An 18242-nucleotide genomic window follows, 5' to 3' on the forward strand; every position below is an offset into this window, starting at 1 on the left:
AACCCCGCCCCCAGGTCAGCAAAGCCACGCCCCGTATCCATTTAGGTCACGCCCCCTCCCACTCCTGAGTCGGGAGTGATTGAAAAAATGAAGGTAAAAATTAATTTCTGTCAGCTGCAGGGGTGGGCGGAATGGATGCGGACCCATTCTACGGACGTGTGATATTAGTTTTAGTGCAGGCATCCTCAAACTGCGGCCCTCCAGAGGTTATAGTTTTACAACTCCCAGCATGCCCAGACAACCTACAGCTATCAGCAGGGCATAGTGGGAATTGTAGTTTTACAACATTTGGAGGGCCGCAGTTTTAGGATGCCTGCTTAGTGTCTTCAAAGTCTGAGAGCCATACATATTGGGCATCGCCGCGTCCATAAAAATCTTCTCTATAAAAATAACATTTATTTCAAATATAAAAGTGTGGTATCAGCGCTGGAAAGAAAAGGGACACTAATCAGTGCAGGAGGGGCAGTGGTTCTTCTTGCTCAAAACTTAAAAAAACTTTTTGAAGTTTTGAGCAAGAAGAACCACTGCCCCTCCTGCACCGATTAGTGCCCACAGAAACCGAATCTGGATTAGGAGCATTCCCGGACCTACATCCAACGATACAGGTACTCTTTTCTTCCCTGTGCCCCATGTCCCTTTTCTTTCCAGCGCTGATACCACACTTTTATATTTGAAATACATTTATCCTTTGGATCGCGGCAACCGTTATCTTTCAGGTATTCAGCAGCGGCTCTGTGTACAGCTGTTCACAGAGAAAGGACATACTGTGACAGCGCAGATACAACTATTGAAATCCGAAAAATAACATTTAACCCAACCCCCCCGGATGAACAGCGTTAAAAAAATAATAATAAACGTGTAAAAAAAAAGCCATTTTTTGTCACTTAACATCACAAAAAGTGTAATAGCGAGCGATCAAAATGTCATATGCACCCCCAATTAGTGCCAATAAAAAAAAAAAAAAAAACAACCCTGTAGCTCTCAGGCTATGGAGATACTAAGATAATTTTTATTTTGTTCCTAAAATGATATAGTGCAAGATCTAAATAAATTTAAAAATGTTGACATATTAGGTATCGCCGCGTCCGTAAGAATCTGCCCTATAAAAATAACATTTGACCAAACCCCTCGGATGAACAGCATTAAAAATGTTAAATAAAAACGGTGCCAAAACACCCATTTTTTTGCAAAATTTCTATTTGAATCTTTTTTTCTGGTAATAAAGCAAGGGTTAACAGCCAAACAAAACTAAATATTTATTGCCCTGATTCTGTAGTTTGCAGAAACACCCCATATGTGGTCGTAAATGGCTATATAGCCACACGGCAGGGCATAGAACGAAGGGAACTCCATATGGTTTCTGGAAGGCAGATTTTGATGGACTGGTTTATTTACACCACGTCCCATTAGAAGCCCCTCTGATGTAGCCTAGACTAAAAACTCCAAAAAAGTGACCCCATCTAAGAAACTACACCCCTCAAGGTATTCAAAAGCTACTTTACAAACTTTGTTAACCCTTTAGGTGTTCCACAAAACTTAATGGCGAATGTAGAAACAATTTTAGAATTAAAATTTTTTGTTACCTTGCCTCAAAAAAGTGTAATATAGAGCAATCAAAAATCATATTTACCCTAAAATAGTCCCAAAACAACAACCACCTTATCCCGTAGTTTCCTAAATGGGGTCACTTTTTTGGAATTTTTATTCTAGGGGTGCATGGTATAAACAAAACCAGTCCTGCAAAATCTGCCTTGCAAAAACCATATGGCGTTCCCCTCCCATGTCCTCCCGTTTGGCCAAACAGTAGTTTAGGACCACATATGGGGTGTTTCTGCAAACTACAGAATCAGGGCAACCCATATTGAGTTTTGTTTGGCAGTTAACCCTTGCTTTGTTCCTGGAAAAAATGGATTATATTGAAAAAAAATATATATAAATAAAATAAAAATTATCGAAATTCTTAAATTTTATGTCCATTTGCCATGAAGTCTTGTGGAAGACCTAAAGGGTTAACAAAGTTTGTAAAATCAGTTTTGAATACCTCGAGGGGTGTAGTTTCTAAAATGGGGTTCACTGTGGGAAGACCAAACCTCTGGACTATTTAAAAAATAAAATAATGTCTTTGTTTAGACACCATTCTCCTTGTTTTAAGGAGACTCGACTTAGGAAGTCTGCTATGACGTTCTCCTTCCCCTTCAGATGCACTGCTGACAGAAAAAGCCTTCTCTCCTCTGCTATATAAAAGATCTTCTGGCATAGAAGTTAAAGGGAAGGGACTCATTCCCCCTTGACGGTTTATGTAGGCCACTGCTGTAGAATTGTCGGAATAGAAGACAGACAATCTTCCTGTGCTTTACCGCTGGTATAGCCAACTTCAGTGCCATCTCTACTGCCTTTAACTCCTTAAAATTGGAGGATGCATTCCTCGTGTTTAAGTCCCATCTCCCCTGCCAGCACCTGTTCTGGGAGTGGGCCCCCGAACCCCAAGGGCTGGCGTCTGTGGTAATTAGATTCTCCGGAATTGTCCACAACAACAGGTAGAGTCTTATCTTTGAAGAAAGGTGGAAACTCTGATCCAAGGAATAAGGGGAGCCGTCCCATGATTTTAGGATGTTTGTCTGAAGCTCTCTGGAGTGGATCTATGCATAAGGTACTGCTGCAATCGCTGATGTCATCTGCCGAGTGCCGCCATTGCTTCCTTGAAAGTACATTGGTAAGAAAGGAAGACTGACCATACTTGTTCCCTAATCGACTCCTTCCTTCTTTGCAGACAGGAGTCCAGCTGAATTCCTAAGAAAATGATGATTACACTTACCGGTAATCGGATTTTCCTGACCCCACGACAGCACCTTAGAGAGATGGCTCCGCCCCAGGACAGGAAACCTGCAGCATAAAAAGGTGGAGCCGCTCTCCCACCTCAGTGAGTTTCCAGAGCATGAGAGGGACTCCCCCTTACGTTAGTTCAGTTTAACATTCTTCTTCTTTTTTTGCAACACCCGTGAACACACAGACTTACACCAACAGGGAGGGAATAAAGAGGTGCTGTCGTGGGGTCAGGAAAATCCGATTACCGGTAAGTGTAATCATCATTTTTCCCCTCCCCCACGACAGCACCTTAGAGAGAGATTTCAGAGATCAGCCTCAGGGTGGGAAACAGTACTCAAGACTTTTGTACCAAAGAGAAGGTCAGAAATAGAGTCAAGTTGAAGCCTATAGTGTTTATAGAAAGTAGACGGAGAAGACCAGGTGGCAGCCCGACAGATCTGTTCAATGGATACGCTGGCCCTCTCAGCCCAAGAAGTGGACACCGCCCTCGTGGAGTGAGCCCTCACAGAAATAGGGGGAGACACACCGGATACTGAATACGCCAAGGATATAGCTTCTCTGATCCAGCGGGCAATAGATGCCTTAGAGGCAGTATTACCTTTCCTAGCCCCGCCGAACAGAACAAATAAGGCAGAAGACTTCCTCCAGTCCTTAGTCACCTCCAGGTACTGCAAAATATACCTCCTGACATCGAGGGAATGCATCTCCTTCTCTCTGTCATCCTTTTGTTCTGAAAAGAAAGCTGGAAGAACTACCTCCTGAGCCCTATTAATCCTAGAAGGAACCTTCGGCATAAAGGCGGGATCTGGTCTGAGAACTACCCTGTCTTCTCTGATGGACATGAAAGGGGGGTTAATGGAGAGGGCCTGAATCTCCCCAACCCTTCTGGCTGACGTTAAGGCTACCAGCAAAACTAGCTTAAGGGAAAGCACTTTAATCGAGCAAGAGACTAGAGGTTCAAAGGGATGTTTAGTTAGGGCATTAAACACCAAGTTAAGGTCCCAAGGAGGAAATCTAGGGCCTGCTACTGGCGTAATCCTATCTACTGCCTTAAAAAACCTAACAATCCAAGGGTCCATGGCTAAACTCCTTCTCCCTAAGACCGACAAAGCTGACACCTGCACTTTTAGCCAACCCTAGGGACAATCCCCTCTGTAAGAAATCCAACACCTGAACCACTGAAAATTCTAATGGCCAGGAAACCCTTTCTGTGCCTATAAAGGATAGGAACTTCCTCCATACCCGCGCATAAATAATATTCGTCACCTCCTTCCTACTTTTCATCAGAGTGGAAATGACCTCCTTAGAGAATCCCTGACTGGCTAAAAATGACCTCTCAAATTCCAGGCCGAAAGATGCAGAGACTCTACCTCCGGGTGGAATACTGGACCCTGTGACAATAGGTCCGGAATTCCCGGCAGGATCCATGGATCCGAAACAGACATGGCCCGCAACAGGGAAAACCACGCCCTTTTCGGCCAGAAGGGAGCTATCAGAATCACTCTCGCCCTTTCGTATCTGATCTTCCTTATCACTAACGGAATCATTTGTAGCGGGGGAAAGGCATAACCTAGCGGGAAGTCCCATCTCTGGAGGAAGGCGTCCACCCCAGATGGGCACTCTTCTGGACTGAGGGAGAAGAACTCCGGTACCTTTCTGTTCTCCCTTGTGGCAAACATGTCTACCGAAGGCAGACCCCATAAATCTACTATCCGGGAGAATATCTTTGGATTTAGTGACCACTCCCCCTGACGTAGCCTGTGGCGACTCAGGAAGTCTGCCTGGAAATTCTCGACCCCTCGAATATGAATGGCCGAGAGATGAAGCACTTTCTCCTCTATTTCCTCGAAAATCCATCTTGTCTCCTTCTGTAAGAAATCTGACCTGGTTCCTCCCTGATGATTGAGATATGAGACCACTGTCCGATTGTCGGACATCACCCTCACATGTCTGTTCTGTATCATAGGAAGAACTGCCCTCAAGGCCAACAAAACAGCTCTCAGCTCCTTTCGATTTGACGAGAACAGCTTCTGACCCTGGGACCACTCTCCCTGAAAGATCTGATCCTCCACGTGAGCCCCCCATCCCCAGGGGCTGGCGTCCGTAGTCACAACTACCGGTTCCGGAAAGGACCAGGGAAGTCCCTGAGTCAGATTCTCTTCTTCTTTCCACCAATTTAGGGATGAAAGAGTTACGTCGGACAAACTTATAACTGACTCCAGAGACGTCCCTGCTCGCCTTGTGGCAGCCAAAATCTCTCCCTGTAACTGGCGAGAGTGTCGCTGCGCCCACTGAACTGCTGGCATGCAGGATGTTAAGACTTCTAACAGGGACATAGCTTTCCTTATAGACAGGGTTCCTCCTGACTGAACCCTCCGAACTACTTCCTGAATCCTGGCTACCTTCTCCTCTGTGAGGAAAGTTTTCTCCAACCTGGAATTTAAAACCAGACCCAAAAAGGAACTGGCCATCACAGGGAATGCTACACAATCTCAGCTTGGACGACATATCCCCCCCTTTCCAATTCTTAAGCCACAAAGCACGTCGCGCCGAATTGGAAAGGGATGCGGCTCTCGCTTCCAGCCTCACCGAGTCCACTGCGGCATCTGCAATAAAGTCCACGGCCTTCTGGAAAGTGGGCATAGATGCTAACAATTGCTCTCTAGGGCATTTATCCCTAATCTGCCCCTCTAGCCTATCCAACCACAGTGACATAGATCTCGCAACCACTGTAGCGGCTATACTAGGCCTGAAAGCCGCCGCAGAAGATTCCCATGAATTCTTAAGGGCAGAATCTATTCTTTTATCTAAGGGATCCCTCAAGAAACCCATGTCCTCAAAGGGCAGAGAGGATTTTTTAGAAATCTTGGAAATGGCTACATCCAGCTTCGGAGCCCTGTCCCAAGATGTAGATGCCTCTTCCTCAAAGGGGTATTTCCGTTTAAAGGTTTTAGAAATAAACGTTTTTTTATCCGGTTTTTTCCATTCTTTTTCTATCACAGCTGAAACCGATTTATGGACAGGGAAACACCTACGCTTCTTTTCCCTAAGTCCCCCAAACACAACATCCTCTACAGATCTATTTTCTCTGGTATCTTCCAATTCCAGGGTAGATCGGATAACTTTTAACAATTTGTCCGTATCTTCTGCCGGAAAAAGGAACTTTCCTTCTTTGGTGTCATCCTCAGAAGAGAAGGAATCATTAGAGTCCTCATCCCCGGAGAGAGAGCCACTATCTTCCGATTCCACGTCGGACTCCTGCCTCACCGCTCTTCTCTTCCTACCGGCTTTCAAGGAATTTTTGACTTCAGACATAATAGACTTAATGTCTTTTAGAAGACTCGGAGTCTCCTCGGCCACTGTCTTCTCAATGCACTGCTGACAGAGCTTCTTAGCATAAGAAGAAGACAGCGAGCACTTGCAGATAGGGCATTCCTTGTTCTTTTTCTTTGTCGCCACCTTCTTAGGCACCGTCTAAGAAAAATAGAATATACCCAATCTAAGTAACAGCCTAGACCCTGAAAGGAGCGAGAATAGGACTCACAATACCGGCGGCAAGATTTCAATATCTGCACATTCAGATCTCCCCTCTTCATCCATAATGAAAGGTAACCTGCAAAAATATTGTCCAGGTTATCTACTGCCACCAAGAATTCCTCTCACCTGAGAGATACATAGTTACTGCAAACCTTGCCACGCCAAGATAGCACAGGAACTGGTCCACTTCAGGCACACTGAACAACAGCCAACAGCGTCCAATAACTCCAGCACCCTCATACCTGTATGTAGTTGGTTTTAAAACTGCCGGGCAGCCGAACTTCCGGTCACCTGACCGGAAGCGCACGGCCGTGGAACACATGGCACTTCCTGTCCGGACGCCACCCACCAGCGTCTACATCCGGTGGCGCCCTGGCTGGTTTGCAGCAATACTGGGGCCTTCTGGCCACCCTAGATCCGTTGGTGCGGTCCTCCTCGCCTGAGGGACCAGCACCTTCTGCCCTTGTGACCCGGGATCTTCTCACCGGTATCCTGCCCCCGACGCCTGTGGGGATGATCGGACAGGTAAACAAGCCGCTTCCAACCCTCCGGCATCTACCGGGACTTCCAGGTCAGGACGACAACTGCAGGCTCCCGTACCAGGACAGGAAACCTCACTGAGGTGGGAGAGCGGCTCCACCTTTTTATGCTGCAGGTTTCCTGTCCTGGGGCGGAGCCATCTCTCTAAGGTGCTGTCGTGGGGAGGGGAAAAATGCAAACTTGAGAAGGAATCAGGTATGATTTTTTCAAGTTTATTTTCCATCCTAGATTTTTCAAAGTGGAGCAGAGGAATTTAAAAAATCGTCCAGATAGGGCACTAGCGTAATTCCAGACAGTCTTACAAAAGCCGCTACTTCTGCTACTACTTTGGTAAAGACTCTGGGACCTGAGAAACCCCAAAGGGCAGCGCTCTGTATTGGAAATGCAGTAACTCTCCCTGGAACCAGACTGCTGTTCTTAAAAACTTTTGGGATGAAGCATGGATTGGAACATGGTAATATGCATCTTCCAGATCCAAGCTTGCCATTCAGCAATCCTGGAAGAGGAGATCTACAGTTGATTTTATCGTCTCCATACGAAATTTTTTGTAGACCAGAGATTCGTTTAATTTTTTTAAATTTAAAAATCACTCTGAATGTTCCATTTGGTTTCTTCACCAAAAATGGAGGGGAATAAAACCCTCTGTTTTGGTAAACGGGCAAACTACCCCTTTTTCCAAGAGGGAGAAAACTTCTAACTCCAAAGCATTTCTTCTTTCTGGATTTTTGGGACACGCTGTATGGGCAAAAAAATAAAAATAAAAATCTGGTGGCTGAGAAAGGAATTCCAGACTGAATCCGTTTTCTATCACACTTAGGATCCATTTGTTCTGAGAAATGGACCTCCAGGCTGGGAGAAACTGAGACAGTCTTCCCCCGACCCGAGATCTGGCGTCATTGTTGTTTGTCCTTTGGTCTATTGTCCTGGGGCTTGAACAAAAAAAAAAAAAAAACACAGATCTTTTAGGAAATTTCTCCCAGTCTCTCAGGAAGTTTTCTGAGGAACCGGGAAACCCCTATTTTTATCTGAGGCCCTCTCTAGGATGTCATCAAGCGAGGAACCAAATAGCCTAGAACCCTCACATGGAAGAGAGCAGAGTCTAGACTTGGAACCCTGATCCCCCTTCCACGATTTAAGCCAGATAGCCCGTCTAGCTGCGTTAGACATGGCAGCTGCTCTGGCAGAAAAGCGGATCGCATGAGTAGAAGCGTCCGCCAGGAAGTCTGCGGGTTTAGAAAATGTAGGTAGGGAAGATAGTAATTCCTCTCTAGGCATTTTGTCCTTAATATGAGTCTCCAGCTGATCTAACCATAGCCTAAGGCTACATGCACACGAACGTTGTTAGTTTCCGTGTCCGTTCCGTTTTTTTGCGGATAGGATGCGGACCCATTGATTTCAATGTGCTGTCCGCATCAGTATATCCGTTCCGTTGCCCCGGAAAAAAAAATAGTGCATGTCCTAAACGGATCCGCAAAAGAAATAAAAGATGCCATACGTCCCTCTAGAGATGGGAATGAATCTCCCGACACGGCACAGGTGTTCAATGTTTTTTATTTATTTCCTGTTTATTTTCTCTACAAGTTATTTTTATTATGCTGATGTACATTATAAGGTTATATTCTAACCTGAAAGACATTGTATTTGACTTTATGTGTTCAATAAATCGAATTTATATTAAAGAAAAAAAAAAAAAGGGATGCCATAGGGAACGTCATCATTTTTTTGCAGCTCTGCAATTTGCAGACCACAAAACACATACGGTCGTGTGCATGTAGCCTTAAGGAACTGGAGACCCAAGAGGCGGCAATGGCCGGCCTAAGATTTGTTGAAGCAGACTCCCAAGCACGTCTAAGATAAACGTCTGCTTTTTTTATCTAAAGGATCTCCTAAGCAGCCTAAATCATCGAATGGTAGAGCCGATTTATTAGCCATTTTAGCTACCAGGGAATCTACCGTGGGGGCTCTGTCCCAGACGCCCGCTACCAACTCCTCAAATGGATATTTTCTTTTTACAGAATTAGGAATGAAAAATTTTCGATTAGGATTTTTCTATTCTTTTCTGATAAGTGCTTCCATATTTTTATGAACGGAGAAAACTCTAGGACTTTTAGGGCAGAGACCCTCAAAAACTTGGTCAGGAATAGATTTAGGTTGTTTTATATCTTCTAAGTGCATGATGGGTTTAACAACTTTAAGTAAATGCTCAGTATCTTCCGGTGGAAAAAGAGCCCCCCCGCTGAATCCTCTTCTGAAGAGAAGAAATCATCTGGTAAGGCCTGGCCGGATTCTCTATCCTCGTCCTTATTATAGTTAGACCTTTTTGGAGACCTTGGTCGACTCAGACTGAGTAATTTAATAGAAGATTTAACTTCTGACCGTACCAAGGCCTTAATATTTCTAGATAAGCTGTGAGACTTCCATAACCAACTTATCTATACAGCTTGACATAGTGGTTTAACATAAGAGGCTGCTAAAGCTACTCTACACCCTCCACATTCTTTATGTTTAGTCTTTCCGGATTATTTATTTGGTGTTTTTGCTACCTACAACAATAAAGCAAAAACACCCAAAATTAATTAGGAGAGGATAAATCTCATCAATAGTAGAGTCAAGTTTCCCCACTCCTCAGGGCCAATACCGGGCTTGTGGGCCTCGAGGGCTCCAGGGGGTTGGCGCGTCCTGCATCAACTGGTCCCGACATGCTGGTGGAAACCCAGATCCTGCACAGCACTGTGTGCACACAAGGCTGGCTGCCTTCTCCTGCTGCCAATTTATCAAACGCACCTCGGCTCCTTTTAACCCCTAGGCCCAAAAATGCCTAATCCAACGAACGAGGATGCCCACACCTCTTCCGGCCCGGCGCCCAGAAATGAGCCGGAAAGGGCCATCCCAGCACGCATGCACAGAACGCAAGAGAAGCACGCGCCGCCATCTTGGAAGCAGGACGCCGGGCAACCTGCTGCAAAGGACCGGGAGCCTCCTGAACACGGCCACAGCGGCTCCCCAATGAGGCTTGGGGGGAGGCAGGAAGAAGAGCAGGCTTGGGCAGCGGCTCCCAAGGAGACTGACGCTGCCAGGGATAGGTCCCTTTACGTTATAGTAGACCCGGACCTCCCCAGCTTCCCGAGGTGAGAACCAAAGCAACAGTAGGAGCCAAAGCTCCTCAGGTACCTCCTATCTGGAGGACAGGAAACCTGAAATGAGGTGTGGTGGGGGTGTGAACCATTTTATCTCTTCAGGTTTCCTGTCCTGGGTGGGAGGTCCTAGTCGTATGGGTGCCGTCATGGGTGAGGGGAAAACACTTTTAACCTATGAGTATGTTGAGGTTCATTTGCAGGAAAGTTATATTACCTTAGAAATGTGGGAGCAACACGCAAAACAATTGTGCATTTTTCTTTCTTGGGGTGCCCATCGTAGAAGATGTCTCTGATCACTGTGGAGTCTGAGGTGACACAAGAAGCAGCTCTTGTAGTTGGTACTCCAAGGTGGAACATGGCTTCACTGCACAGGAACTCTCTGATGCTGGAGCGCAACACTTTTCTGCCATCCGCTTGTCTACAACATAAGCCGATTTTCAGCGTGGGAAGAAAAACAGCAATACACAGATACAATGCACCACTATGTATACACCTTTACAACAGCTCTGCTGGAGGATAGTCAAAGTATAGGACTAGTTCTCTCACCAGGAGTGACACCCTCAGGGTGTAGGACCTTACAACTACAGAACAGCAGAGACCTCCAGGCTTCAGACTGGTAGCAAAAGAAACGCTCTCCGGTCAACACCAGCCGCAAACTTATAGACCTGCATGACCGATATTAGATCCTTTACAAGGCCCACCTATAGCAAAGTTTCATCCAGTGGAAAAGTAGCAGAGCCTTTTTCTGGTCCAGAAATATCAATATCAGATTAGTGGGGGTCTGACACGTGGCAGCCCCGCCGACCAGCTGGTTGAAGAGAATGCCATGCTCCTGCGAGCGCAGTCTTCCCATCATTGCTTACCTGTTTGTCGTTGCAGGACTGAGCAGGTGTAAGCTGCCTCATTCACTTCTATGGGACGTCTCCTTCCTATTTAAGTGGATACTACAGAGCCGTCCTATAGAAGTGAATGGCGCGGCCTCTTGTAATTACACCTGCTCAGCGCTGAGATGTCAACAGTGAGCAGGTAAACAATGAGGGGGCAGCGCTCGTAGGAGCGGGACCTTCCCTTCAACCAGCTGATCGGTGGGGATGCCGGGTGTCATACCCCCATCAATCTGATATTACGGACCTATCCATCCCCTCAGCCATGTGCTTACACATCCAATATACCAGCATGGTTGTGAAAAAGGGGGAGAGGTCACTGTCAGTAACCTGTAATGCATCAGGCATTAAAATTAGAGATGATCGAAGCAAGGTTCGGATGCTACATCTGAAGCCACTTCACTAAAAGAATTGTTATAATACTGTACGGAGATTAGTCTCCGTACAGTATTAGAATGTATGGGCTCCGATGAGCCGAAGTAAGTTATTCACGAAGTCGCGTGAGACTTCGTTGAATAACTTCGGTAATTGATTATTAAAGTGAAAAACCACTTTGCTTCGGTTCCGAGTGGTCCCTTGGAATCGAAGCAGAGTTTGGTTCCAAGATTTTCACTGTAATAATAAATTACCATTACATTTTAATACTGTACGGAGACGAATCTCTATGCATTATAATAATTAATTTTTTAGCTTAGGAACTTCGGACGTAGCATCCGAAGTTGCTTCACTCATCTCTAATAAAATGCTGATCATATGGTGCAATGCATTTGTGTAATCAAATGAGAACATACCCGCATATGTGTGAACAAAGCTCAAATGCAATCTCCCCACTGTCCATTACAGAGGTTTTCCTAGAATTATCCTCTGGATAGGTCATCAGTATGTGATCAGTGGGGGGTCCAACACTCAGGACCCCTGCTAATCAGCCGATTGATAAGGCAGAGATGCTCACAGTAGCTTTGCGGTCTTCTATCTGCTGGCCTAGGCCACTGATGTTATGTTCATAGTACACGTGGCCTTGGGGCAGCTCAGTCCCCATGAAGTGAATGGGGCTGAGCTGTGATACCAAGCATAGCATCTATACTATGTACGGCGCTGTATTTGGTAAGCATGGAGAAGGGCGTGGCACTCACAGAAACGCCGCTGCCTTCCTAAACAGCTGATTGGCAGGGGTCCTGAGTGTCAGACCCGCACTGATCAGATACTGATGACCTATCCAGAGAATAGGCCATCCGTATATAAGGGTTTAAAGGGGTTTCCTGGTATGTTACTATCGATAACCGAGCCTCAGGATTGGTCATCAATATCTAATTGGTGGACCCTCGCCAATCAGCTGTTGGAAGGGACCGCAGCACTTGGGGGAGCACTGGAGCCTCTTCCTAGGCCTGTGCAGTGATGTCCTTCAGTCACATGACCTTACTGTGCTTCAGTCCTATTCAAGTGAACGTGACATGCTGCAATACTGAGCACAGCCGCTCCACCGTGTACAACGCAGTGCTTCATATACGGAATGAAGAGGCTGCAGCGCTCGACCGAGCACCACAGCCCCTTCATGTTACTGATCAATGGAGGGTACTGATGACCTACCCTGAATGCTGTCCTTGGAATAGGGTGTGCACTGATCTAATCTGTATCCCCCCAACCATGAGAGAGCTGCCTCTCCTCCAAGGTCTACCTTACATGCCCCAAGGGGAAGAACTAAAGTCTCAGATCAGTCAGATTGTCCTCTTCTAGCTGCAGTGACCGCTATGGTCAGGTGGGGGGCTCCATACTGCCCACTACTTACCTGGAGTAGGGGGTGAGCCCGGCGCCCTTCAGCTGCCTCCTCCAGGGTCTACATTAAGAACTAAAGTCTCAGATCAGTCAGATTGTCCTCTTCTAGCTGCAGTGACCGCTATGGTCAGGTGGGGGGCTCCATACTGCCCACTACTTACCTGGAGTAGGGGGTGAGCCCGGCGCCCTTCAGCTGCATCTCCCAGCGCTCCCCGGCCGGGTTGATCACCTCCCCCAGGTACATGGCCGCTCCGTCCCCCAGCTGGCCGGCGAAGCTCCCGAACTGGTGGCCGCAGTAGCAGTGAGCGGCGGGCTGGGAGCCGGGCAGCAGGCGGTTCCCGCTGAAGTACAGGGCCGCTTCTTCCTCCTCGTCCTCCCCAAGCTGCAGGCCGAGCAGAGCCAGCGCCGGGTGGGAAAGGACCACCACTGTGGGGCTGTGCACCGGGGCGGGGTGCACGGGGGAGAAGCAGAACCCCGGGACTGTCCGGGACCGCACCGCGTCCTCGTCCTGTCCATCCCCGGGCTCCACAGGCAGGCAGCGCCGTGCTCGGTTATCAAAGCGCAGCGCCCGCAGGCTGGAGGCCGGGGTGACGACGGCGGAGGAGGTGAGCACTGTCCGCTTCATCATTCCCACCGCCCCTGAGATCAGCGCGCCAGTCCGTGCCCAATACACGCAACCATGTACCAGGCTGTGGGCCATCCGCATGCCCAAAACACTCACACCCACAACATCAACACCCAGGTCACATGTCCCGAGCCACCAGTGGAAGCTGGGTCCTAGAGACCACACAGCTTCACTGAGGAAGAGCAGCAGTGACACAGCGATTCTAGTAAGGGAGAGAGGGAGGTCACTGGCAGGTACAGGGTAGCCAAATCAGGGCTGAACCAATCAGCTTCAGGGGCGTGGCTAAAGCCTTTATGTGCTCTGGTGCAAAACTTCAGCTTGGCCCCATAATACTCCAGAAGAGTGCCCATTAGAAGTGCTCCTATAGTGTGCCAAACAATACTGCCCAGAGTAATAAGGATACTCTGTTTCACCCCTATTGAGCTCCCAGTAGTATTAAATCCCCTTGATAGTGCCCTACTAGTCATAATGTCCCCTATAGTACCTCAGTAAAATGCCCTAATATTGCCCCCAGTAGTTAAAATGCTCCCTATAGTGCCCCAGTCCTTACAATGTCCACATTCCTCAAACCGCCCATTTAGTGCCTCCAGCCTTTTAGTGCCCTAAACTTTTTAGTACTCCCTGTAGTGCCCTTAGTCCTTATAGTGGTCTCCGGTAGTGCCCCCAGTTCTTATATTGTCCCCCAAAGTGCCCCTTAGACTGCCCCACTATAGTGCCCACATTCCTTATAGTGCTCCCCTGTAGTGCCCCCAGACCTTAAATTGCCCCCTGTAGTGCCAACAGTCCTTATATTGCCCCCTTTAGTGCCCCGTCCTTGTAGTGCCATCAGTCCTTAAACTGGCTCCTGTAGTGCCCACAGTCCTTATAGAGCCCCCTGTAGTACCCAGACCTTATAATGCCCCCCATGCTACTCAACATACAAGGCAAAAAAAGGATACTCACCTGATTTACGGCCACTGTCAGTGAAGCAGCGATGAGTTCTCAGGTGCTCGCATTGAAGTCAATGACATCCTCACACCACCTAAGTCCTGCCTGCACCGTACTACTTCTCATAGGCCTCAGGCCTAGTTGCCTGCGGCCTATGAGAGGGAGCTATTGGTTCCCATGTCCCGCCACAGTGATTCAATTGTATCTCTGTCCTGAGGATGGCGATACAGTTGGATATCTCTGGCAGGCAGCACATCTGGGGTCCAGACCCTGAATGTTTTAACCTAGCAAAGAAAATCACAAACATGGAAAAACACCAGGGGTGGCCCATGGTGGCAAAAATTGGAATTAGACTTACCGGTAGTTCTGTTTCCATGAATCCACCATGATGGCATACATATGGAGATTTTCCCCTGACCTCTGTAGGGGCAGGAACAGAGAAAAGGTTAAATTGCCCCCTCTCACCACCATTCACCAGTGTTTCTAAATGACTAAAGAGCTAGTGACAAATTGTGGTATTACGTTTAATACATATTTTTATTGAGTATTTCTTTATACCCAAAGGAGATAAATCAATCTGGCCATCTAACAAAATTTGGGAAGTGTTTAACTGTCATGGTGTATTTATGGAAACCGAATTACTGGTAAGTCTAAGTCTAATTTTCCATATCACCAGCATGACGGCATACATATGGAGACCTAACAGATCACCAGTTAAAGGGGGGCTACCGCTTGAAGGACCTTGCGTCCATAGTCAATAAGTCTAACCTATAGTGTATGCATATTGGACCAGGTCTCTGCTTTGCATATCTGTTTCAATGAATCACCTGCTTTTTTTTGTATATAAAGAGGACATGGCCCTGGTGGAATGGGCCTTGATCTTTTCTGGGCATACTAGACCCTGGGACTCGTAGCAGCAGGCAATTGTATTCCTCATCTACCTGGCTATGGAAGATTTGGACACCATTTTACCTCTATTCTTCCCTGCGAACTGGACTAAGAGATTGTCCACCTTCCTGAAGTCATTAGTAACCTCCAAGTATCTCAATACTGCTCTCCTAAGATCTAAGGAATGAAACTCATATTCTTTCTTACTGTTGCGGTTACTACAAAAAGAAGGATAATTTTCTGATTCCAGTGGAAATCTGTCACCATCTTAGGAAGGAATCCTAGGTCTAGTTTCAGGACTATTCTGTCTTCAGAAGTTGTTAGGTAAGGTTCCCTAATGGAAATAGCCTGGATCTCCCCTAGTCTCCTTCCTGATGTAATCGCTATAAGGAAGGCAGTTTTAAGGGACAGAAGTTTGAACAAACTTCTATGGGTTCAAACAGTCCTCTCGTGAGACCATTAAGAACCGTGTTTAGATCCCATGTAGGAGTTAGGGATCTCAATAAGGACCTTAGTCTTGTAACTGCTCTAATGAATCTTTTAATCCATATATGGCTAGTAAGATCCATATCAAAGAACACGCCGATGGCTGAAACCTGTACCTCCAAAGTAGATGGTCTGAGACCTAAGTCAAAACCCTGCTGTAGAAATTCTAATATCTTTTGAGTTTTCGGCTTCTCATGGTTAGGGGATGTTTCGCCTGACCAGGAACAGAATTTCTTACAGATCTTCAGATATATTGCTGAAGTGACCTTCTTTCTACTGGATCTAACAGTTGAGATCACTTTTTCTGATAGACCCTGATGTTTTAGGACAGGGGTGCACAACCTTTTTTGGTCTGAGGGCCGCATTGTCACATCGCTCTATTTCAAGGGGCCGCAATGTACACAGGCCGATGTAAGGTGACTGGGGAGGAATGATCGCTATCACAGTCATTCCTCCTTCATTTAGTTACATTGACTATCAGTAGCACATCCCTGATCACACAGAGATGTGCGGCACGATTATACCGCCAGTTATCATGAGTGAATGTCCCTATGAAGACGTGTTTTCAGTAATTGACCTGAATATCTCGCTGCTGGCCCTGGAAAAATACTAACAGTGGCCCCGTTTTGTAGTCGGGTACAAATTGATGGAAGTCCGGGCCAGCAATACCATATTGTGGCACATTATACCGCCCCACAGTTCATCACACAATACTGCCCCCATGAGCACAAAATACATCCCCAAAAACTCTCACTGGCTGGCCGTGAGGAGGGCCCAGACGGCCCCCTGGAAAATTTCCCTGTGAGATCTATGGCTAATCCACCCTGGCTTAAAGGGATTTCCCAGTAAAAATGAATTTTTAACAAGTTCTTGCAGCATGTCCCCTAAAACCGAAGATTATACTTACCTGCTCCCGGCGCTGATTACACCTGTCAGTGCATGGCCATGGTCACATGTACCTCTGCAGCCAATCACTGGCTTCAGCCGGATGTGGCCACAAGCAGCGTGTCACTGCTGCAGCCAGTCATTGACTGGAGCGGTGTATGTGACCATGGTCATGCACGGACAGGTGTAAAAGTGCAGGAACCGGAAGATGGAGGCAGGGCGGCATGGAGCAGGGAGGCAGCGGGGGCAGGGCAGCATGGAGCAGGTTTAGTATGCATCTTCTGGTTCAGGGGCCACGCTGAAGGAACTTGTTCATAAATCAGTGATTTCCCTCACTGCAGAGGCCGTGCTCCCTGGTTATTACCGCCTCCTGCCAGTTACAGACGCCCTGCAATAACCAGTAAGCACTTTCACTTACTAGTGGGGAAAGCGCTTATTACACTTTTTTTGTGTTTTTGTGCACCTGGTGGTTCGAACGGTTGTGTGTTGGGACTACCAAAATAATTTTTGCAACAATTTTTCACTTGAAACATAGGGCCTTATAATTTATTTTTTTGTTTTATTTGGGGAAAACTGCACAAAACATTTTTTAAAAGTATTTTTTTTTTCAAACTATAGCTCCTTATTCTTTAAATATGCAAACTGACACCAAAATAAATTATTATAATTAGTTCCCTATTTTGTGTCTGTCGTTTTGTTATATTTATATGTATAGTTAGTTTCACATGAATGGAGGCAATAATGGCAACAGTTTTGGTTGGTGTGGGTGTTTTCTCTTTTATGTACAGTATTTTATTATTTTTTATCTTTTTTAACTTCATTTTTAATTTATTTCTGCTACAAATAATAGCCCCCAAGAGGTCATAAAAAGACCTTTGGGGGACACTGACACTTTTTGTGAATTTTTCACTCTTTCCTTTTTATTTATTACTTTTATTTGTATTTTAATAATATTTTATTGTATTCTTTTTTTTTTATTATTGGTTTATTACTTATTATTTTAATATATTTTTGCCACATAATATCTGCCCCAAGAGGTCATAAAAAGACTGTTGGGGGACAATGAACACTACTATTTTGCACATTTTTTATTTTATTTTTTGTATTTTTTTTAATATATTTTTGCCACATAACAAGGGATCATAAAAAGACTGTTAGGCTGGGTTCACACGAGCGTGTCCGGATTAGGTCCGGATGCGTCCCGGTGTGTTGCGGCAAACCTGCGCGAGTAGGAATGCAATTGCAGTCAGTTTTGACTGCGATTGCGTTCCGATGTTCAGTTTTTATCGCGCGGGTGCAATGTGTTCTGCACGCGCGTGATAAAAAACCGACTGTGGTACGCAGACCCAAACTTCTTCACAGAAGTTCAGGTTTGGGTTAGTTGTAGTGTAGATTGTATTATTTTCCCTTATAACATGTTTATAAGGGAAAATAATAGCATTCTGAATACAGAATGCTTAGTAAAATAGCGCTGGAGGGGTTAAAAAAAATAAAAAAATTAACTCACCTTCTCCTCTTGTTCGCGAAGTTCCCGGTCTCTTCTTTACTTCTTTAATGATGAGTTGTGGGCTAAAGGACCTTTGGTGATAGACCATGTGATTGGAGCATGTGATCTGACGTCACCAAAGGTCCTTTAGCCCACAACTCATCATTAAAGGGTTTCTGTCACCCTGCAAAACTAATTTTTTTTTTTTTGTATAGTTAGATTGCTCATAGTGCGATATAGCAGAATAT

The 18242-nt window shown here is 46.1% G+C and overlaps 1 protein-coding gene across 1 annotated transcript in view; it reads right to left on the reverse strand.

The window, feature by feature from the left end:
* The window catches only part of SELENOO (selenoprotein O), a 52052-nt gene extending 38519 nt beyond the window's left edge, over positions 1 to 13533 (reverse strand). Inside the window, exons 1-2 of the mRNA XM_040412056.1 lie at positions 12859 to 13533; positions 10255 to 10458 (exon numbers count right to left, since the gene is read on the reverse strand). Of these exons, the coding sequence (XP_040267990.1) occupies positions 10255 to 10458; positions 12859 to 13403 (749 nt within the window). The 5' untranslated portion in view covers positions 13404 to 13533. The remainder of the gene's footprint in view (positions 1 to 10254; positions 10459 to 12858) is intronic.
* Positions 13534 to 18242: the final 4709 nt, after the last annotated feature.

Source organism: Bufo bufo, chromosome 1, assembly GCF_905171765.1.
Source record: "Bufo bufo chromosome 1, aBufBuf1.1, whole genome shotgun sequence".
Taxonomy (NCBI): Eukaryota; Metazoa; Chordata; class Amphibia; order Anura; family Bufonidae; genus Bufo; species Bufo bufo.